This window comes from Stegastes partitus, unplaced genomic scaffold (genome assembly GCF_000690725.1).
Source record: "Stegastes partitus isolate 25-593 unplaced genomic scaffold, Stegastes_partitus-1.0.2 Scaffold77, whole genome shotgun sequence".
Taxonomy (NCBI): domain Eukaryota; kingdom Metazoa; phylum Chordata; class Actinopteri; family Pomacentridae; genus Stegastes; species Stegastes partitus.
In genome coordinates this window covers 793,015-816,020 of record NW_007577808.1, presented here as the reverse complement: position 1 = coordinate 816,020, position 23,006 = coordinate 793,015, and the positions used below count along the sequence as shown (strand labels likewise).

General features: G+C 40.2%; 1 protein-coding gene across 1 annotated transcript in view; it reads left to right on the top strand.

Moving 5' to 3' along the window:
• The window catches only part of helz (helicase with zinc finger), a 56,529-nt gene extending 35,539 nt beyond the window's left edge, over positions 1 to 20,990 (top strand). Inside the window, exons 22-33 of the mRNA XM_008276603.1 lie at positions 3,463 to 3,646; positions 4,609 to 4,837; positions 6,200 to 6,485; positions 11,860 to 11,905; positions 12,664 to 12,851; positions 13,800 to 14,004; positions 14,147 to 14,229; positions 14,383 to 14,896; positions 16,483 to 16,762; positions 17,010 to 17,718; positions 18,576 to 18,870; positions 18,983 to 20,990. Coding sequence (XP_008274825.1) covers positions 3,463 to 3,646; positions 4,609 to 4,837; positions 6,200 to 6,485; positions 11,860 to 11,905; positions 12,664 to 12,851; positions 13,800 to 14,004; positions 14,147 to 14,229; positions 14,383 to 14,896; positions 16,483 to 16,762; positions 17,010 to 17,718; positions 18,576 to 18,870; positions 18,983 to 19,380 — 3,417 coding nt within the window. The 3' untranslated portion in view covers positions 19,381 to 20,990. The remainder of the gene's footprint in view (positions 1 to 3,462; positions 3,647 to 4,608; positions 4,838 to 6,199; positions 6,486 to 11,859; positions 11,906 to 12,663; positions 12,852 to 13,799; positions 14,005 to 14,146; positions 14,230 to 14,382; positions 14,897 to 16,482; positions 16,763 to 17,009; positions 17,719 to 18,575; positions 18,871 to 18,982) is intronic.
• The last annotated feature ends 2,016 nt before the right edge of the window (positions 20,991 to 23,006 follow it).

The window sequence follows — 23,006 nt, the reverse complement described above, 5'->3', positions numbered from 1 at the left end:
TCCATGTGTCTGCAAAGGTTATGTAATGGCTCCCCTGCTACATGCCATATATGCAGCCTGAAGCATATTTTCACACTCGTAGTCTATTTTCCTGTATTTTATATGCATACCAGCAGTGATTGTGTATTGGGCTCAGACCACTACCAAACGTGGGTGGCCTACTACTCAGTAGTGTCCCTCAGTGTGTACATACAAGGTCGCCATTGCCTTCTGTGCAGACAGGGTTTGAGGAGACTATTGCAATTGTAAATATTGAAAACACAAATAAGGCAGTGCTGAAGTAGTTAATTATTAGTTGTAGAAGTTAGCATGTTATAGAATGGATGTTGTAACTGTTGCTGTCGTCTTTCTGTGTCACCGGTGACTCATCTTGCTTTTAAACTATGAACCAGCTAATCAGTCATAAAACATAAGCTGTATGCTATTAGGTCAATTAAGAGGCTAGTGTGTTCACCCTATGTTTAAAAAGCAACGTTCAGAGCACCCCGGTAGCTCAACCGGATAAGACGACGACCCATGTACAGGGGCTCTAGTCCCCGACTCAGTGGCCGCGGTTCAAGTCCTCATTTGCTGCATGTCCTTCCCCCACTCTTCTCCCCACGTTTCCCTGTCTCTCTTCACTGTCCTATGTAATAAAGGCAAAAAATAAAAAAAGCAATGTTCAATTTTAAAAAAACATAACAAGAAAATTAATGACGAATAAGAAATGCAGTTACAAGCAGCAGCAATTATAGTGTCGCTTCAACTCAGTAGCACATTTTCCAGTTCTGTGCCATGGGGCAAATGTGTTTTTGAAATGTATAAAAATCCCACAATTTTCTATCTGCAAGTTACATTTAGAGGTAGACTGTAATACAAAACCTCTGCTCCCTGCCTCTGGCAAGGGAACAGCAATCAAAGCTTGGAAACATTATATATGTAAAGTTAATCGGTCTTAGATACGCAACCATTTTAATTTAGTTAGGTTTAATTAAGTAGTGGTAAAATGAGCACCGTATATAATCTAATATAAGCTAAAGCTTTACTCTTTGGATGTGGGCAAAATTGGCAATATAAAAATGCTCAACCATAACAGATATTCTGCCAGTAGTTGTTTTTTATCAGGCCGAGATGATCCATCACTGATACCTGCCAGTGTCTCACACATGTAAAAGTTCAAATTGTATGCATTCAGTTTATTCACCTGAGAACAGAATTGTCGTAAGACTGGATTGTAGAAGTTTCCATTGCGCCTGCTTCTAAAACCAGTAAAAGTTGATAATAATACACAATGACTGTGTCTTTGTGACAATAGTGACAGCTGAGATGTGACGGTGCCAGTATTAGCTTTCTAAAACAGCCTGACAATATTGACAGTGGCCAAATTGCAATTGCAGCCTCATTGCAATGTGTTACGTTACAAAGTTAGCTGTTAGTTTATAAGTAAACATCTACGTTTTGATGGGTGGACACATGCAGCTACATTTGAGTAAAGAATTAAATATTTGGATTTTGACAATTATGTTGTTAGCACATGCATGAAACTTATTTTCTTAAACATTTTAACCTTCACATATGCATGATTCTTAGATTGCTGGCTGATATAAATAATTTAGCTGTAATGAAATTTTATTGCAGTTATTGTTTGGTTGATTTCTCAAAACCTTCTGAAGCAGAATGAGTACTCTCAACTGATTAGCAGAGTGCATTTCGAACACTTAATGTCTTTTAATCATAATCAAAGATGAAACCCATGAACTTAATTAGAATCAACCAAGAGCACCACTTGACACTCATGATGCATGATTCACTGACAGGATTGGTTCCTCTGTAGACTCTCTTGGTCGTGGTCACTGGCTGTCTGTGGCCCCTGACCCTTTGCTGACACGCTCCAACCAATTAAAACATGGCTGCTGCTTGATTTTGCTCCCAAACTGTCAGCAGTGCCAAATGAATTACCTCCTGTCTCCTCGATACAACACCCATGTCAAACTGTTAACAACATTATCATAATCTTAGGAAATTAAAATGCATTTTAAAAAAAAAAAAAAAAGAGGTGTCCATTTGTTAGACTTGTGCAAGTGTCTTTGATGGGCTTAGCTTCAAGTGGAAGACAATATTTTCCTGACACTTCAAAGCCTCCAGCACGATGCCTAAAGCTCTACAGAAATGGAAAAACTGCTCATGTGACAAAAACAAACCAACAAAAATAACAATAGAGACTCAAAAGCTAAATTTTAGGCAACATGAAATCCATGCTTGAGACTCAAAAGTTACTCCCATGGGAAGCTCACCTGTTATGGGAACTTCAGTCAAAATCAGAGTGCAGATGTGACACTAAGCCTATTGGTCGGTAAACCAAATATGAATTTATTGGGAACATTTCATACTGCAGGCTGTTCATCAGGGTATGATGATGCATTTGTTGGTCAGCCTTTATCTCAAGGGGTTCACAGCACTTCCTCTGTTATTAATCCATAGCTTCCTATTTTATGGGTCGACTTTGATGCCTCAGTGCTATATAGAACATGCAGCCTTTGTTCTTTAGATATTTTGTCCCCCACTGTTGCCTTTTAACCTGGATGGAAAATATCACTTAGTCCCTGACTTCACACGGTTCTTCTTACATCAGGATATGCGCAGGGACCAGGATGTGAAGAGAACATGGATTTCTCGCCTCATTGTCGCCTCTTTCTCCTCCAGTCAGGGTTTCCTCAGATTCCTAAACTGGTTTAAGTACATTTATTCAAAATGAAGGCCTTAATTGTCCTTGAAAATAGCAATTAAGTGCTTAAATTCAACAATCAGTGCTTGTAAAAAATATGACCACTAACGCAAATGAGAATTCTATTTAGTTTAAAGTCTTTGTGACCTTACTGCAGCCAAGATGGCAGACTTCAACCATAAAGAACGTACGACCAAGAGCGCAAATTTTTTAATGAAACATTACTTCATCGAGATAGCGTTAGGTCGCATCACCTTAGGTTCATTGTAAAAAAGACCATCAGTCAGGAGACTTTGTTGAGGGGAAATGATGCACCAAACATTGTTTAGTTAAAACTGACATTTTTTAAATATTTTGTTTAGTTCTGTTGCTTAAAGTCTTGTGGAAGAATGTAGCTCAGTGTGACAGTACAACAAATTACTGTGAAAGACAAACATTATTGTAATTAGAATGTTATTGGTCAAGTATTTATACATATTTTTACATGTGCATGTTTCATGTTATTTGAAATTTTTCCTCATTCAGTTTGTGGCATCACTGTTCTATCAGTTTCTTGCAAGTTGTGGCTTTGTTGTTTTTAAGTCTTTTTAAGCCTTATGTTTCATCTGGTTGAAACTTAACCAGCTAAAGAAAAAAAAGAGGAAATGGCTTTGGACATTTTGTAAGCTTGATGTCTTCCATTTCATTAAAGTGGTCTTGCAAAGATCACAAGAAGTCTTAAATGTAACATCTCTAACCTGCCCTGTCTATCTCCTCAGGTGTTTGAGATCGTAGAGCGGGTAGAGGAGTTGCGTAAGAAGTGGCCAGTGGCCTGGGGCAAGCTGGATGAAGGCAGCATTGGGGTGGTGTCACCGTACGCTGACCAGGTGTTCCGCATTCGTGCTGAGCTCCGAAAGAAGCGAATGCCTGAAGTCAGCGTGGAAAGAGTGCTCAATGTCCAAGGTGAGAAAACATGTTAACAAGCGTGCCCTTGTTTTGTATGGATTGTATTAAGGAACTACATCTATGTGACTGAAATTATACAGAAAACTAGTGTTATATCAATAAACCACTATATTAATGTTTTGACAGGCTTTGGCGGTGTCCTGCATGTATGCATCTACAGAACATTTATTATTTACAGCCTTAGAATTTGAGGGTATCAGGTTTACCTTAGGGATCAAAAGAATAGGAAATTATAAATTCTAAGAAGGTAGTCCTGGTCAGGCAACCAGAAACACAAAGAAATCCAAAACCTGAAATCCCCAAGGGCTTCATTAATATTTCACCACAAAGCTGTCGATGATAATGTCTATCTGCAATCAAAATCATGCTCAAAGTAAGAGACATTCAAAAGGCAAATGCATGCAATCTTCCACTGTAATTTATCAGTGGGGATGTTGTACCATATATTATTAAATCTCACTAGAGGGAGACTGTACAGTAAAATTTCTCAGTCTGTCCTCTGCCTCAGCTTCACGCAGCTCCCACTTGTATTGCATCCAGCTGCTTTCTATAGGTCATTAGCTCCCTCATGAATCACACATGAAACACGTTGACGCATGCACAGAGAAAAACTCGTGTTTGCGTTCGGTCCAAAGCCTCTATCGTAATTGTCTGTTATTACCATAGCTTTTTTTCCCTATCTAGTAATTTCTAGTGATTTTGCTCCCTTTATTTTTTGTTAAAACACTTGAAACAGTATGACAAAATTAGCTAATTAAAACAGCAGGCAAATAGCTCCAGTTTCCACTGATATCTAACATCTAGGAAGCTAATTAAGAATTTGAGTTGGTGCTAACTTTTTGGCAATGATTTAAAAATGGTCTTTGCTTTTTTTTCAATATATGCTTTTGAGGTTTGGTGCTTTTCAGAGTGCTTTGAAACTTCATAATAATTCGTATTTTGTTAAAATTTGTTTGCAGGTAAACAGTTCCGGGTGCTGTTCCTCAGCACGGTGCGGACACGGCACACCTGCAAGCACAAGCAGACGGCCATCAAGCGCAAAGAGCAGCTCGTTGAGGACTCCACAGAGGATCTCGACTATGGCTTCTTGTCCAACTACAAGCTACTCAACACGGCCATCACCAGAGCTCAGTCCCTGGTCGCAGTCGTGGGAGACCCCATAGCACTGTGCTCTGTTGGGCGCTGCAGGTAAACATCGTGACTCCTAACCAGATGATCTTTGTTATTTGATCTTAAATTATTATATTGATGTTACCTGATTTCTTATCTGTTCACTATAGTTATTAGACAGACACATGACATCAGTCCCAGTTGGTCAAATAAATGTAACGTATCAAAGTTAATAAGTAAAATCTGACCAGTTTGTTTATGTTACATGTGGACGCCTCTGTATTTCCCCCCCCCCCCCCCCCCCATATACTGAGCTATCATAATATTTCATGTAATCATGAGTAGGTCGCCATTGGCTGCCAACCCCTTTCTCTGCTTGAGTGTGTTTAGACCGCCGCTGCAGACATCTCCATAGAAACAGTGTTTTGTCTGTACGAGACGGTGCAACATGTCAAGAATTTCACAGTTTGGTTGTTTGCAAATGTCAGCCTGCAGGCAAAGACCTGTAAAATTGATGTGTTCAGAACGGATGCATAGTTTTTCCAAGACTGTATCTCCTGAAACGAAAAGGTCTAGGTCAGGGAAGTAGCTGAAGAAGGATACAGTCAATAGGGATGTAGTCAATAGGGAGTTGCTTTGATGAGCAAGGACTAAAGATTAAGGGCATTTTGTTCCCCGTTTTTTGGTGTTGGTGGGTCTGTATTGAATCAGTTTTATGAAGTGACGGTGTGACAAGCTGCAGCTTTTAGGGGTGGGTGGGCCAAAAAAAACCCCAAAAAACTCCCATATAACTCTCATAAGAATTGTAGTTCTCAGTGATTCTGACTCAGTTAAATAAATGTATGTTTATAATAATTTTAGTTAACGCTCTGACTTCAGTCAATATACAGTGCCATTTTTTTTGTCTTTTTGAGTCAAGAATCATTTAGAATCGATTCAGAATCTTACTTTGACACCAAGAATCTGAATTGAATCTTTAAATTCCCTTGCTACTATATTCTAATGTTAAAACATACATTATGTGAAACGGCATCGAATTAAACCGCAAATATTCTCAACAGGTTGGTACTGAAATGCAAAAGGCTTGCACCTCTGCACACAATTAAGTGCACATTTTGCAACTCAAAAGAAGTACAATGCTATTATTTGATATGCCAATGAAAAAGATTGTGCAACAAACATTAGCACAATAATATTGCAGGATTAGATTTCCCTTTATTTGATTTTTCCTCTCCCCTGTACTCTTTACTCTATAAACAAGCTTTTTCCAAGTTCTATCTTTAACAGTCTTGATCTGTTACGTTCAGCCCCCAAGGAGTAATTTCCTTCACTGCAAGCAGGAAATGTTCAGAAGATAATCCACAAAACACTCGGTCCAAACAAGATGCAAGAGAATAGACGGAAAACTCATCTTTTATTTCCCGCTTTTTCCATTTCTAGAAAATTCTGGGAGCACTTTATTTCCATCTGCCATGAAAACACGAGCCTACATGGCATCACCTTTGAGCAGATCAAGGCACAGCTGGAGGCCCTGGAGCTCAAGAAGACCTACGTCCTCAACCCACTGGCCCCAGAGTTCATCCCCCGTGCCCTCAGGCCCCTGCAAGGACACCACTCCTCTTCGCAGGCTCTCCATCCCCACCATCATCCACATCCTCAGCATGCACAGCCCGCCTCCAACAAGCCGGGTCCACAGCAACAGCAGCAGCAGCAGTCACCCCCTAAGGTAAGGTGTCTCTCAGGAGGGAGGGCACAGTTGGCACAGCTTCCTCTGTTTTTTCTCAGGCATTTTCAATTTGTGGCTTAAAAATCCTGGCATTAAACAATAGAAATCTGAAAAAGAAGGTTCACATTATGGAAGCCGTAGAAATAAAAGAAACAGGTGGAGCAGAGCATACACCATATGCCTTGAGGCCAGAGGACTTATTGTATTGTTCACTTAATGTACATCTTACTACATTAAAGATGTCATCAATTTAACTACATTTTATGCAATGCAGTAAATCTCAAAATTAGAAAGTGTTTGATATGTAGTTATGCCACTTCTGCTGTTTGTCATAGTGACACAACACGCTTATCAGCTTGGAAGTGTTTTAGGAGCTCAGCAGTCCGAAAAATGGTGACGTCAGAGCAAGCAGTGGTAGACTTAACACAGTAAACAGACCACAGTCTGAGACAACTGAATCTGAGCCAACAAACCTAGCTGAGCGGCTCTCTGCCTGACGGACAAACCTGAAAACCCATATCCATCACCATCTGCGGTACTGTGCATTCACAACATCATATATCTGTTATCTGGCCCTCTTAAACCAAATTAGCAAGTGCTTCTTTTTGTCTCATTTGTACTTGTACACTGTGAGTTTAAGCATATCTTAAAAGATAAAAATGAGCTTTAGAAGTTAGAGTATTTCATTGAATTCATTGCTAATTTTCAGTTACATATATATCTAAACATTCAGAGCACCTGTTGGTTTTAGTATTCAGTGCCACTTTATTTATCTTGTGTATATTGCTAACATAATGTTGATACAATATTCTAATGTAATAATTTAAACAGAAATGTCTGTAAATATGTGTTATAGTGTATGTTTGGTGGCTTGAGGTGTCTGGATTGTTTGAAAAGTTTGGTAACCACAATGGTAAATGAAATTCAGACTGTTAACATTTTCTATGTTAGTGTGATACGTTAGGTAACCACCTATTGGTTTATGGAACTGGTAAACAAATTTTCAGAAATAAATTGAGTGCTTTTTGTTTTTCGAGATGAAAAATGATAAAAGCTTTGTATGTGCGTGAACAAAGCACATATCCATTAATGCGTCCCGATTTAATTTTCGCCACAGGAAATAATTGTATGATCATTCATTTCAGCCCCTGGAAAAAAGGAAACAACACAGATAGGAAATTAGCATAGCAGGTTTGGCGGATGGATCTGTTATTTAATTGTTTAGCTCAGGTTGAAATGTCTTTGTGTGTCTTTCTGTCTGTCCTGCCTGCTTGCCCTGAGGTAAAGGTTAACCAAATCACCACAGCTGCCAACCTGCTGCCGTCACCCACTGAGCCTAATGAGCCACAGCTCCGCTGTATCAGTCAGCTGTAGAGACGCACAGTCTTCTTGCCTCTCTCTCTCTCCCCATATGTATATGCACATATATAAAATATGCAATATATTGTTTCCACCAGCGTATCCTGCTTGGTGCTTATTTAAAGGTCACACCATTCTCGGTGTCTTTGTACGCTTTTGGTGCACCCACTGTTCATTCAGATGCAAATTAATAATAATATGAGTAATTCTCCAAATGTTAAAAGGCATCTAACAATCATTTCTTTCTGATGAAACCTTTGTTGTTGGGTTGAATGTGATTGCTTCAGTGCAACTTCACATCTACCACTGTTTTGCTAATACATTAACTCCTGTGCATTTCCAAGTTCTAGCATTCAGCTGTCCTAGCTATTGTAGTGGTGAGAACAAAAGAACTGGCTGTAAATCAATTTAACACTTTTTAAAAAATTTTTCCATCTGACCATTGTGGGGGAAAAAATCCACTCTGAGTGTCAATCAGCTGATATTTCAAAGGTGTACGAGTCAAGAGAACATTTGTAGTTGCAATTCCTTGTGAAACACGCTCATTGAAAAACAAAGCGTGCTGCACGGTCATTGTTAGGCGTTCATGTCACCAGACGCTTCTGTGCTTCAGTTGACTTCACATTTCTGTTATCTGCCACAGATGGTGTTTTGGTGCAAGACTGTGGCACTCGTGTTGAATTATGTCTCATATCAAAAAGCTTTTTATAGTTTTGTAGTCTAGTATGTCTGACTTCCTCTTAGCATATGTTCTTGAGCGTACATGTCCCCCCATTTCAGTCTGTATTGAACCTCTTTGGATTATAATAATAGCTGATAGAACATGGAACCTAAAATTTTAAACAGAATATACTTTGATAGTGGCAATGCAAGCTTTTGTGTTTATACATTTGATCAGCTCTTTACATTTTTGAAGGATAAATAATATCAGTTGTACTTTAATGTGTATCTTAATCTACCACTGCGACGCTTTCTGCCTGAATGCAGTCCATCATTTTTAACTTAAAAAGTGTGCTTGTCACAACTTAAAGCACACTCATCTGTCTGGAATGGGCACGTTATCTATCACTTTTGCTAACCTGTCACATTTCGATGACGTTAAACAAGTCAGCCTGTCTGTCAGCAAGACGCTTTTCCAAAGTCTGACATATTGGCTCCCTCAAGATAAAAGGTCTTTGCGGGTAGTCAGCAAAATGATGCCACGTTTTGCTTTGCACGTCTACTTTGTGGACAATCCACGGATGGTCGGCGAGCGTACGTGTTTCAAGCTATACCTCATTCTGTCACCATGAAAGCTGCTGTGTGCTTATCAGAGAAAAATAAGCAGTTGGAACGCCCACTGTGCTCGCAGAGAGTGGAAGCAGAGCACTGCAAACACACACGAATACAAGACAATTTGGCTTCTATTTAAACACTGGTTTTCTTAAAGTATTATACTAATAAAATGATGAAAACCATTTTTTTTGTAATACCAGGGTTTTGCAGCACTGGTGCAGTAATACATCACTACTACACTAACCAGGATTCCATTGAGTCAAGTAGAGCAATTTTTGTCTTTTGTTTTCATTTTTGCAACAAAATCCTGTGCATGACGGTCAATATACAATCATTTAGTTTATCTAGCATCCAGTAAGCAATGCTCTTCCTTTATAGCAAACTCCTGCTGTTTGGTGAAGAATTGATCATATGAGATACATTTTCAGTGAAATCCTTCGGGTATTCGACTCATACTTTCAGAGGACGCTTTACAGCAGTCGATCTATGATGAGATCAAATAACCACAGTGGTGGAGTATAGGCACCAGTTTCAGTCCAGTGTGTCTGGCATTGCTCAGTTAATGTTACTCCTTAAAATAGCAGCCAGGCGAAGCTGCTGCTGCTGCTACAAATGGCCAGACCTCAGTCAGTTTTTTAGGAAGGGGGCTCTCCTCTTGCTAACCTGTGGAATAAATGCAAATCTGGTGTATTATTGCAAAGTGATGACATTCTGCTAAACCGGATTTTTACATCAGGCACTTTTCTGTTTCTCTGCCGTGCCAATGCTAAAGATGCCATGTTGGATTAAATCTTTTTATAAATGGAATAAAAGTATCGGATATCTCTCCCGTTGTCTATGATGGTCTCTTTTGGCTGCTCCTCAGCTCAAGCTGGCGGCCACGCTACCTCACAAGTAGAACCATATTTTAGGGACCCATAAACATTGGCTTTACTCTGTGTAACAAACTGAGACTGAAGGGAATAAGGCCTTGGCAGATTGTTTGATTGCTGAACTAATTTTTTTTGATTGGTACCTCAGCTCTGCCTCTTAGAGTGGTTTCAACTTAGCGATTCTATCTGTCTGAACATTTTCTTATGCTGGATTCTGACGTTTTCAGCCTCGTTCTTAAATTCCTCTTTTGAAATATTAGTGTTTTTTGTGGTTGACACGTGGTCTTAGCCTTTACATTAACACATGTTTTGTTTGGATATATAGAAGGGCTTTTACTTTAACATTTCAGCTCTGTTATGCTCAGTTGTGTTTAAGTCTTTTGACTATATTTCAGGCTGTAGTTGTATTTATTATATTATTATGTCGACTGCTCAGTTGATTCAGTTGATTTTTTTAACACTTTTTCAAAATACTTTGTAGGCTTAATCATTTAATTGAATCACTGTTTTTCTTGTAATATGACTTGTTCAACACCAAAAACATAATTAATTCCATCTTTATCACCACGGCAACGTAGTGGATCTTATAGAAAGGATACGGTCATTAGTTTCTACCTCCTCCGAGGACTCTAACCCGCTGTCGACTACAATCTGTTAACACCACACTGAACTGGGAAAGACTGCATCCTACACAACCAGTCGCTGACAGAGCTCAAAGTAGATTGTTGTGTACGCTTGCTTGTAACGGGTGAATAATACAGCAGATAGGGTCCACCTCGGCGCAGGTACAGAGAGGTCTCATGCGAGCTCACTGTTGCGTGTCTGTCTTTGTGTGCACGTCTTGTACGTCTTTGTCATCCATGTGTAGACGTGTCACTTGATGCTAATTCCCTTCGAACTGTCTGTGCACACGTACAGTGGATGGAACTGTATTGGGAAGAAACGGCTTCTGTTTTAAGTGAAGAAATGAATTGTGGATCTAAGTGATTGTCATTTATAGTTAGATTGTCTTAACTTGTGAAAGCATTAAAAAAGAAATGTACAAAATTGATCCAGGATTAATAACAACAGCCATTTTTGTAATTAAGGAATATTTTATATTGCAGTAACTCTTTTTAATAGAGTTTGGACTACAGGTTACGACTGTTTGTAGGACAGATTAATTGCTAGCGTCGGCCTTTTAATGGGCTTTATTGATGTAATCCTTTACTTATGGCCCTTTCATTTAAGTGCTGTCACTAATGTTAATTAGATCTGTGGTTTACAAGGGAAGCGGTCACCGTGAGAGGTTTGTTGTGTGAATAAACGTGGCAAACCTTGAGTGGACACGTTGTATTTCAGTGGGCAATTGTTCACCCTCCGTAATTTGGGAACCACAGAGACGCTGTGGAAATTTCCGTGTAATTTGCAATTTACAAAACTTGAATGAGTGAACCAGCTGGAAAAGTGTGATGCTACTAAACTTGTATGTTGGATTTATATAAGTTTAAAAGCAAATCGCTCCTTTGCAACAAAATCACAAGCTTCACTGTGTGTATAAGAGCAGAAAACATCCACATCACACATTGTGGATTCATTTAGCGTCATTTGCCAGCCAGCTTAATTCCTGCATCCCCCCATCACTGATGAGTTGTTGCTCATAAAGCTGTTTTGACAGATGTGGGACAAGAGGGACCATACTACAACAACTACTGCACCCCCAGTTCTTATATTTCTATACAGTTGCCAGGCTTATTGTTCAATTGCTTATCATAGTGTATTTGCTGCCCACTCATCCGTGCTCTACCCCTTGCTGACTTTTTCTTCTCCATTTGGCTCCTATGGACTCTTAGTCTTTCTTTATAACTAATCGTTGTTTTGTCTTGCAGGGGAAACATGCAAACCACACAGAGCACCTTCCACCTGAGGGATATGGTGAGTGTAGCCTACAGCCCATGTTTGCTGCTGATGATGATTATTTACAGTACCATATGGAAAAATGCCCTTTTTATGTCCAAATTGCTTTATTATTCTTTGTAAGTCACTGATTCTCTACTGTAGACATATAGTTAAGTACAAGCACAGAAAAAACAACAACAAAAAAAAGCAATTATCAGTTGATCTGATTTCTGGTATATTGACAGTAATGACAACAATTTCAAATTAAGGTAAAATAAGATATCAAATCCAGAAATATATGATTATGAATATACTTTTTACTAAATTTTGTGTATTGGGGTCAGCTTTTACAATAGAGCTACAGTAAAATAGTTTCCACTGTTTCATTTTACGAGGTCTCTCTATGCACATACAAAGGCACATCTCCACAGCTTGATATGAGCCGATTTAATGCAGCAGCCCAGATGGATGCATCAAGCCCTGAGGCTATTGAAGCCATCGGAGTGATCAGAGAGCAGCCTCGAATTACACAGTATTGACTAGAGGAAGACAATTAGTTTGTTTCAACTCCTTAGAAGTGTAGTTTATCAACCAGCTACATGAGTGTAAACTTTAAAAAGATCTAAAAAAAAAAACACTTCTTTCTGCCCTCTATCTCAAGATTACTATAATTTGACCATCAGCTTTTTATATTTTGCCCAAGATATGAATGGCATTCCTGAGATGGATCTGCTATGAGGTTACAAACTGTTTCCATTACACTGGCATCATTTCGCCAACTCTTGTCGTTGCAGTTCAACCCAATCCAGCTGTGCTAATGGGAAACCCTATTCGGGCGTTCACACCACCTCTGGGTGGCACACCAGCTGGCATGGGCAAGTCACCCAGTCCAGTGCAGAGGATAGATCCTCATACAGGCGCCAGTATCCTCTACGTTCCAGCTGTGTACGGTGGAAACATGGTCATGTCCATGCCCCTGCCTGTAAGTTTTTTTTTTTACTTATGGTAGCATACTGATAAATACAAGTATGATACTCTGATCAGCCGCAGTATTAAGACTACATACAGGTGAAGTGAATTACATTGATTATCTTGTTAGAATAGCACCTGATGAATATATTAGGCAGCAAGTGAGCAGTCAGTTCTTGATGTTGATGTGTAAGCGTTGAATAGGGTTAAAACAATGGGCAGGTGAGCATCAGAACTGAACCATTTGGAGTAGGTTCCCTGGTCTGGTAACTCCTGTTTTCTTTTCCATCCTGTGGACGGCAGAGGACAAATGTGTAGTTACACAATGGGAAGAAGCAAGCCGGTGAAGGCAGTTTGATGCTATCATTGTTCAAGGACAGTTTGGAGAGCATGTCAAAGAGTTCAGAGTGTTGACTTGGCCTCCAGATTCCTCACATAGCAATCTATTCAAGCATCTGTAGAATGTGCTGGAAAATCAAGTCAGATCTACAAAGGCCCCACTTTGCAGTGTAAAGCACTGAAGGATCTGCTGCTAACATCTCGGTGCCTAAAACCTCAGGACAGGTCTAGTGGAGTTTACGCCTTAACAGGTCAGAGCTGTTGATGACAGGAGGGGTCCTACACATTAGGTGTCAGGCAGGTTGATTTAATGTTGTGGCTGATTGGTGTATTTTACTTCATAAGAAAGTGTCTATTAAAGTACAGCAATTTAAGTAGTAGTGTAACAATGCACTGCTGATTATGTGTAAAATACAGTATTTGCATATTTTTATCAATAATTGCATTTATTTTACAATGTCTGTATTTTAGTCTTTGCCAGCCCAGGTTTATTAACATCAAATCAATCCAAATAATGTGTTTGCCACGTGTGACAAGTGGCCGTGTGCAAAGTCACAACAGCCTTTCTTCTATGTACTGCAGAAAGAATGTTACTGATCTATGATTTCTTTCATTTTCTAAGTTGCCTTGGCCAGGCTACCAGAATCGCTTCGCTGTGGACCCTCGCATCATGAGCCACCCAGCAGCCATGGCCTACAACTTCAATCTGTTGCAGGCACAGAATCGAGGCTCCCCCATCCCCTACAGTGGGGTGGCACACCCGTCTCCGCTGGGAATGGGCCAGCCCAGCCCTGACAAGGAGCTTCAGGCTGACCCCATCAGAAATGGTGTGCCTTGATTTTATTTTACCTCATCAAGTTAAATGTTGAAATTACAAATTACTGCAATTTTATGCCGTCAGATAGAGGAAGTGTCTGTAGAGAATAGCCAGCTGGTTTAAGTGTGCTTTTGGTTTTGACCTTGTCTTAGGTAAATTAGAAGGATGTCCAAAGTCAGAACAGAGCCGTCTTCAGACCCCTGAAAGGAAAACCGCAGACATGAAGGAAAAACAGGCAAGTTGATGGCGTTCATGTGTTTTGTAGAGGTAGAACTAACTTTCCTAAGGCTGAAACATGTTTGAAATAGTTTTTGGGTGATGGTAGCAGCACTGAACAACTCTAATGTCATTGCTCATGTGTTTGATTGCTGTTTAATTTTTGTTCCAGGGAGATTTAGACACAGGCCAAAGTCGAAATCTGGACTCTCAGACAGACGGGCTAGTTGGATTTCCCAATGCGCTGCTCCATCGAAAAGACCCCTCAGCTGCCCAAAGACCCCTCAACTACCACCTGGCGCCACCCAGCCCAGCTTTTCCTCCACATCCTGCCAGTGGAAGAACCTTCCCCCAACAGTACCCAGTCTCTAGGCTTCCTTATCGGGTCAACCAGCCTCAACACCCAGGGATAGCCCAGCAGAGTCAGCAGCAGCAGCAACAGCTCAGTCCTGCCTACACTGGTGGAAGCCACAGCGCTTCCTTCTTCAGTGGCCCCATACCTGCTCACAGATCTGTCCAGTCACCCACTTTGGATGGTCCAGAGTCTGGAGGGGTGGAGGAGATGAGTAGCTCCATTAGGACTCCAATGGGCCACCCAGGGGGCCATCACCCAGGCCTCTCGCAGCATAACAGGGTCAGCAGCTTTGGGGAGGATGGACAGGATGGAAGCCTGGGAGATGGTTTGGGTGAGTCGAACCACTTTTTTTTTTTCTCGCAAAAATGTAATTGCCTCAACTTCCATATAGCTAAAATTCTAAATGGGATTTCCACTTGTTAAACAACTAATACCTATTACTAGTTTATTTTTAGCAAGTTAATAAATTCATCAGCATCGCATGTTAATGGTAGGAAGTAGAAAAGATCTAGTGTTGGGTGTGACAGTGACTTTTTATAGACATGCTTTTCTCTGTTTAAAAGTTCCCTTTTACACTGAGTAATTAATTTTATTTAAAAAAACAAACAATGAAAACACAAGATATTTAATATTTGGAAATGATATTACAATAGTGTGTGTGTGCTGTGTTTGTAGAGACTAATCAGTAGCTGCATCCACTCTCTCCTAATAGCGAGTCTAGATGCACTGTTACATTGATGTTTCCCCATATTATTACTTGGTATTTGATCTATGTAAATAAAGCTGGTGTTGTTTATGTCACTGGTTAACCAATGATTTTTTTCCCCCCTGGTGACATCATTAATTTTCAATGATAAGGATAGCGGATGACATTAAAGTTTGATTACGCAACACATTACATTAACTTAAAAGGCAATAATGAGAGCCTTAATTAATGTATTTTTTTGATTTTAATTGCTAGAAATGGCAATCTTCATTATGATATAAATGTTAACTGAGAGACTGAAGAAATTATTTAACAATGAATTGTCATTTGTGGTTTGATTTAAATGTAATATTATTTTTTTAAATCCCAAGGCGTACATTGTTTTCGTTGCAATTTAATGTTAAATTAAATTGGAAAACAGGATGTGGCTGAGTTAGCGCCATCGTACAGCTGAAACATTAGTGCATATGAATATCTTTCCCTATAGGCATCATCAGTGTCAGGCTTTGATTGTTCCCGCTTGTTTAGAGACGCAGAGACAGCTGCGGACACCACAGATGTGTAGTTATCGTGCTACTTTGTAGTCCGCTTTGAGGGTGTGTTTAATAAATGCGCAGTTGATCAGCGTTTCATTCAAACACACTACTGCTCTTGTGACCACACCGACACAAACTCTGGGTTGCACGCAGACATCTGCAAAGGAGGGCTCAGTGCAAACTTTTGCTACTCAAATCCTAGTGGCCCCTGATGTACTTGCGGATGCGAACAGTGCAGCAGTGGCCTCAGACTCAGTAGGTCTGAGTTGGTGCAAGCACTGCTTTCCATGTCCTTCATACCTATGCAGAGTGCTCTTGTGTTAAAGATGAGCTGCAGAGCTCCTCAACTTCATGTACAAGTGTTTAGCGATGGCTGTCCTTCTCCAGCCACTAAAGAGTAAATCCTGAGTGTCCTTCAAAGTCCGTCTTAAAAAACTTGAGAGAATTTCATTGTGACGACGAACCTCACTCTGGCAGAATTTTGTAAATTAAGGGTGGCATGAATATACAAAGAAGAATGCAGTTATATTAGCATGTTTGTACCCTTCACATGATCAATGACTGGACACTTATCCATAGAAAACTGGTTGAAAGAGATTGCAGCTCTTTTGTGTACAGCAGTCCTAGCACACACAATCATTGACTCCAAACCTAATCTTGTGGTTACCCTTTCAGATCTCCAGGGTCCCTTGGCTCTAGAGGCCCTGAGCCAGCAGCAGCAGCAGCAACAACAGCAGCAGCAGCAGGCAGCCAGGCTGGGCCAGTGGGGGGAGGCAGCAGGCCCCTTCCTTCAGGGCAGCGTCGCCTTTCCTCTGCCCCAACAGCTTGCCCACCTCGCTCAGCCCGGCATGGCTCGCTTTCCCCATCAACTGCTCCGGGCAGCTAGCTGGGGCCTTAGTGCCAATATGGATGATGAAGCTGTTCCTTCTGCCTCCACTGGGCCAACTTTCACCAGGTTAGACTAAACAGAGTGCTTCATTAGTCATTTGTAATGGTGCGATAAGTTGATTCCAATAGAAACACTGGAAATACTCTTTTTCATGTCGCTCAATAAAAAAAAAGCTAAATAACTTATTGAAATGAGACTTCTATTGTAACAACTGCTGCCTGTTGTCTGTATTTGTTTCCTCCTCAATCCTTTAACTTAACTTTCCACCATGATGCCAAATCCAAGTGTAAACAAATCCATTTTTAACTCCTAGGTACCCGGGCCTCCTGAGAGAGATAACCCCACAGGAACAGCCTGAACCGAGGGATGCAGCCGAGATGCAACCCCCACCTCAGTCTCGTCTCCTTCAATACCGCCAATCCCAGTCCCGTGCCTCAGGTGACCCTTCATCCTCTTTAGCCGCCATCTCCAATCACGCCGGCCCTTTCCCATCAGGACTTTACTCCCATGACACAGGTCGCGATCTCCTCAACGAAAGCCTTCTCAATAACCAAGCTCTGCCACCGCAGCACCCGGGGAACCCCCTGTACAACACTGGTAGCTACCCCCATCAGCCACCAGCTCAGTCTGCCAGCCCCCCTCCCTCGCAGGTGAAATATCTTCTGCAGGAGGCCCATTGGTCCCAAAGCGGAACCGCGTCGGTGAGCCCACCGCAGCAGAACCACCTGCTAGGGAATCAGGGCCACGGCCTTCCTTACGGACTGCCCATCATGGCTCATCCCAGCAGGCAGGAGCAAGTCCACCTGATGCAACTTCACCATCAGCACCAGCAGCAGCAGCAGCAGCAGCAACAACATCAACAACAACAACAACAGCAGCAGCAACAACAACAGCAGCAGCAGCAGCAACAGCAGCAGCAACAACAACAACACCAACAACAAAATCAAGGCCCAGACCAGGAGTCCTACCACCCTTTGTCCCCCAGAACATCAGCAGCCACAGCCCTTCACAATGTAGACGAGGTAAACGTCTTACATTAATCATTACATTCCTTGTATGCCTGCAGTTCTGATAAGATTTAAAATTAAAGTAAGTTGACCTGATAAAAACACTGTCAATGTGTTCACTGCTTTTTGCAGATCTGCTACTCCTGATTTTCTAAGAACGTTTTGCTTGATGTTTAAAATGTTTTAATATGAACAGCTGCTTGCTTGACTTCAGCTCATCTCAGTGTTGTGTCTGTTAGAGGCACGTAGGATCTGATAGAAGTGTTTTTAACATCTGTGTTGAATCTCTCTCTCTCTCCGTGATCTTTTCACAACAGCCGTGCTTTAGCTTGTAAAACTGTAAAACAATATTTTCTTTAATTAGAAGTTTCATACTGCTAATCAAAACGCTCTGTGCTAAGTGGCAACAGGCAAATGTGGATAATTAAGGGCTTAAATTAAAAATCTGACAGACGCAGAATACATATTAGGAAGTGTTGCTGAAAGGCTGAAGAAGAAAAATGAGTTTAGTTTTCAGGTTTTCTCCACATTAACAGTCGCTCGCTGGACTTTATTTCATCTCAGTGTTATTTGTGTTAGAGGCTCAGATTACCTCATACATAGAGAGTTTTATGTGTATATTGAATATCTTGTGTAACGTGTGATAGGCCGTTATTAGTTCTAAAAATGACAAACCCTTTCAGAGGAGTGTTGTTCCCTTTCCTTTATGTCTCCGTATCTAAAAAAAATTCTGTGAAAAACTGATGCTATTGTTCCATTTTCATGTCCAACACATTCTCTATTTTTAAGGCCGTATTGAAAACCCTCCGGGGTTACTTAATATCTCATTCTCACCTCTTCTCTCCTCCATCCATCTCTACCTGTCTGCACAGTATGAACCCAGAGGACCCGGCCGGCCCCTCTATCAGCGCCGCATCTCCTCCAGCTACCCAGATGAACCATCTCCAGCCAACGCCCACAACGCCCTGTCCCAGCAGCCCCAGCCCTGTCCGGCAGACCCCCAGGACCACCCGCACCCGCACATACAGCATCATCAGCACCCACATGCCTCCTACAGTTACCCCCCACACGAGCACCTGTGGCCCAGCAACGGTGGGGGTCCCGGTCCGTTTCAGAACATTCCATGTAACGGAGCCGGCTCACTCGCTCAGCACCGGGACCTTCTGGGTAGGTATTTTTAGGCAATACGTCCTTTTTGCTTGAATAGTTTTTGTGCTTTTGTTCTGTTTCTCATTTACTTCTTTTATCATTCTGGGCCGCCTCCTCCTCCGTGCGACAGCTTCCAAGGCGCTTCGTCAGACAGAAGAGCAGGTAAAGGCCGAGGCCACAGCAGCACAGCAGACGCATCCACACTCCCTCAACTCCCTGCAGCACCAGTTTCCTCCACTCATGCCCAATAACAAGCAGCAGCAGCAGCAGCAGCAGCAGCAGCAGCAACAACAACAACAACAGCAACAGCAACAGCCGCCACAGGCTCCCCCAGAACCCAACCAGGGGGCTCCAAATTTGAGCAAACCACCCACCATGTCTTATGCGAGCGCCCTCCGCGCTCCCCCCAAACCCCGAGCTGTTCGGCCTGAACAGGTGAAAAAGAACAGCGACCCCCTGTCCCTCCTACAAGAGCTGAGTATAGGAAGTTCAAATGGTAGCAATGGGTACTACTCCTACTTTAAATGAGTGTCACATCTCCCACAACATTAAAAAAAACAAAACAAAAAAAACTACAAAAAAAAAAGGTAAAATTATTTCTAAAAAAAAATCCACAAAAATAGTGCAAAGTGCATTTACAAATTGTTTCTATCAGTAGGTTTGTTTTCTGCATTTTGTTTCATTTTAACTTTTTATTTGTAACAAGTCATTTTTTTTCTCCTCCTGTTTCACATATCTGTGAAGAAAGTAAGTATATATAATGAATGCATTACTGGTATATATACATACTCATTATGTATATATGAATATATACTTATATTATCTACACTTGTATATGTACGTAATGCTAAAAAAAATAAAAATAAAAAAAACAAACAAAAAATAAAATACAAAAAAAAAACATTAAAAAGGTGAGGCTTGGTTGACCACTTAGCTACCAGCTCTTTTTTTTTTTTTCTTCTGAAGTTGGTTTTGTTGATTACTAAATAAGTATGTTGACGTTTTTATTTTTATTTTTTTTTATTCCTCCGTTTTGAGTGGACATTACGTCTTGATTTTCATACTACTGTAGTCGTGGTAACGGACAAAAAAGCTAAGTGGTCAACTGACAGAAACTACATGGAACAGTGTATAGAAGTAGATACAAATTTTTCCTCTAATCTGTACATATAAAGAAAATAAAAGACTGAATTGTATGCCACAGACATGTCCTTAAACTCCTTTAGCTTCCTAGCATTTTTTTTTTTTTTTTTTTTGCATTTTGAGTTCTTTTTCTTGTTTTTTCGGCTTCTCCTCTTCAACTCTTAGACATCCTTTACCTGGGAATCATCCTCCGTGATTTCGTAGTAAATGTGATTATTTATGGAAAAACTAACAATACGATTTATCGATTGCATATTTTTACTTTTCACCATCAGCAAAAAAAAAAAAAAAAAAATAGATCCAGTGTGAACTTGTCAGAAATACAAACCCCTCCCCCCATGTCATTCCTTTCCTTGCTTTATAGATCAGAAAACAAAAGACATCGGTTTCTGTGATAAGATTATCCTGAACTGCTTTGCTTGCGCGCAGTCCTTTAAAAGAAAAGAAAAAAAAAATTGTTTGTGTGTTTTTTTTTTTTCTTTTTAAACTTTTCTTTTTTTTTATCTCCCCCTTGAGACGGTAATGGGATGTCATCGGATCTGTAGTAGGGACGCTGCTCCACTAACTGCTGGACATGTGAGATGTGTTTTATGTTGCTAACAGACAGCGAAGGGGTTTTGTTGTTGTTGTTTTGTTTTTTTGTTTTTGTTGTTTTTTTTTAAGGTTACAGTACTCTGAAGGTTTGTGTACGTGAAGAGAGCTTGGCGAGGTCAGAGTGGTGTGTCATGACAGGCAGGCTGAAACAGAGGGGGTGACCAGTACTCCCAGTCAAATGTTTTTAACTCACAAAATTCTTATTATTAGCATTGTTTTGATTTGTATGTTTTTAACTGGAGAGCCCTGAAATTTGAAAATACACATGTGAAGAATACTGTAAATGTGAAGCCTGTCTGGCTTCCTTCTTACTTCTGGACGTCGTCTGGATTTTACTCGGCAAACGGCACACTTTGTATTTGACATTTGATACTGATTATTATAAACTTTCTGAACAATAATCACCACCTCCTGATGTTTGATTTCCACCACGTTTCCCATCAGGTCAAAGGAACTTCCCAAGGCTTAGTTATATTTTCTAATTTCAGGGTGTTTTTTTTAAAAGAAGAGCAGTTACTCAAATGCAGAAAAGTAGCATAAAGCTAAAACATTTGACTGTCAGTATGTTCGTTTGAGGCTGTGCATATTAAGAATGAACTGGCGACGTTGGGGAAGTTACTCCTGGTCATCCACAGAGTGAAATTATCCACTTTTTGTCTGATCTGATTGGTATATTATTGTTGCAGCGGTAGATAAATCTCATTTATTTGAATTGAAAAAAGCTGTGATGATGCGTTTGCTACAGCCACATTGTTTTTTTTTTCCTCTCTATACCTTTTCCTCTATATTGGTTGACACACAAGCAAGGCCACACATGATTTTTTTTTACTTGTGAGCAGCTGATTATTCTGCCAGTTTTTTTTATTTGAAATGCTACGATTAAAAGGCAATACTGGAAGCAGTCATCCAGTTTTTTCTGTAATTCATTAACTGTTAAAACGCCACTGCCCCCATCGACAAATTGATATAAAATAATTTTAGGAACTCATGCTGCTGTTTCATGGCTGATTAATCTCTTAGAACTTCATCAGAACCCCCCACGGCTAAATAACTTTTTAACAGTCAGCGGAGAGCTTCACACAAGGTTCTGGTTTTTATTTTGACATTGTAATTCCAAGGTCCAGATTTTTTGACTTAGCAGAGAACACGTGTAAATATGCATTTTCTAGGTATTTACAAACAAGAACTTTGGGAGCGCCTCAATTTTGTAGAAGCTGTTCAAAGAAGAGGTATGCCCTTTTTAATTATGCAAATTCACAAAAAAAAAAAAGAATAAATCTAGAAACGGACAACAACCCGGTTGGTAGTTGCAGCATCTTGTTGTGACTTTTTAGATGTTTTTTTTTTCTCTTTTTCTTTACTTTTTTTTTCTTAAGATGGTGTCTGGCTGATTTAGCAGAGGAGAATTTACGTTGCAGCTGTTACAAGACAACTTCTTTCACTGTACAATACGTATTTTTAAGTACATGTTGCTGGATTTGTCCTCTTTTTTTTCTCATCACTTCACAGTTGTACAACAATCAACATGGATTTTTATTTTTTAAATGTGAAGTCTTGTTTTCTTTTCATGCATGTTGAGATGACCTGACTGGTTTTTATCCCTGTTTTTATCAGTTTGTATTGATTTATGGATTGAAAAACAAAAAAAAAGGAAAAAAAAAAAGCTTTTGTTCAACCTACAGAGTCAAATTTTTTGGTATATTATTTGATGTGTACAATAACTTGTGACATTATCAACAAAACTATTATACTATTTTACTAATGTGTCAATCAAATATGTAATGGTTCATGTAAGTTCTGTTTTTTTTTTTTCTGCGGTTACTTAGCAGGGCTAAAGCTGAGGTTGCTCCCTGGCGTGTTTCTAAAGGATTTGTTCATTTTTGGGGAGGAATCAAGGTTTCCACAAAGCAGTCGGTTGTTGGCTAATCTCTGAAGTTGTGCAATACGAATATTTCACCGCTTCATCAGCTACGGTTTTTATTTATTTTTTTTATTTTTGATTTTTTGGAAGCAGAAGAGATTGAGCCAAAGACATTTTAAAGGGATTTTATTTTTCAATTTTTCTTTATTGCTGGTTTATTTTTAATTGCCTCACTTTTTTTTTTTTTTTTTTTTGCCCTGTCAAGAATCTTTCCAAACAGAAAAACAAGAAAAAAAATCTGGATGTTTGTTAGTAAAACTGAGAAAACGATTTTGAATATTTTCACCTCCCGTATCTGAATTTGATATGTTTTTGGAAGCCTTCTGTCTTGCCTTTTTTTTTTTTTAAGAAAACGGTGAAACCAACTGGTGTGTGTGTGTGTGTGTGTGTGTGGCGCATGGAAAGGGAGCAACCTTTTGCCCAGCTAGCAGAGAGCACTGTGTTCAGCCTTCTATAAACGCCATCTTTTCCTGTTATCTGTTGGCTCTCCTCTGTT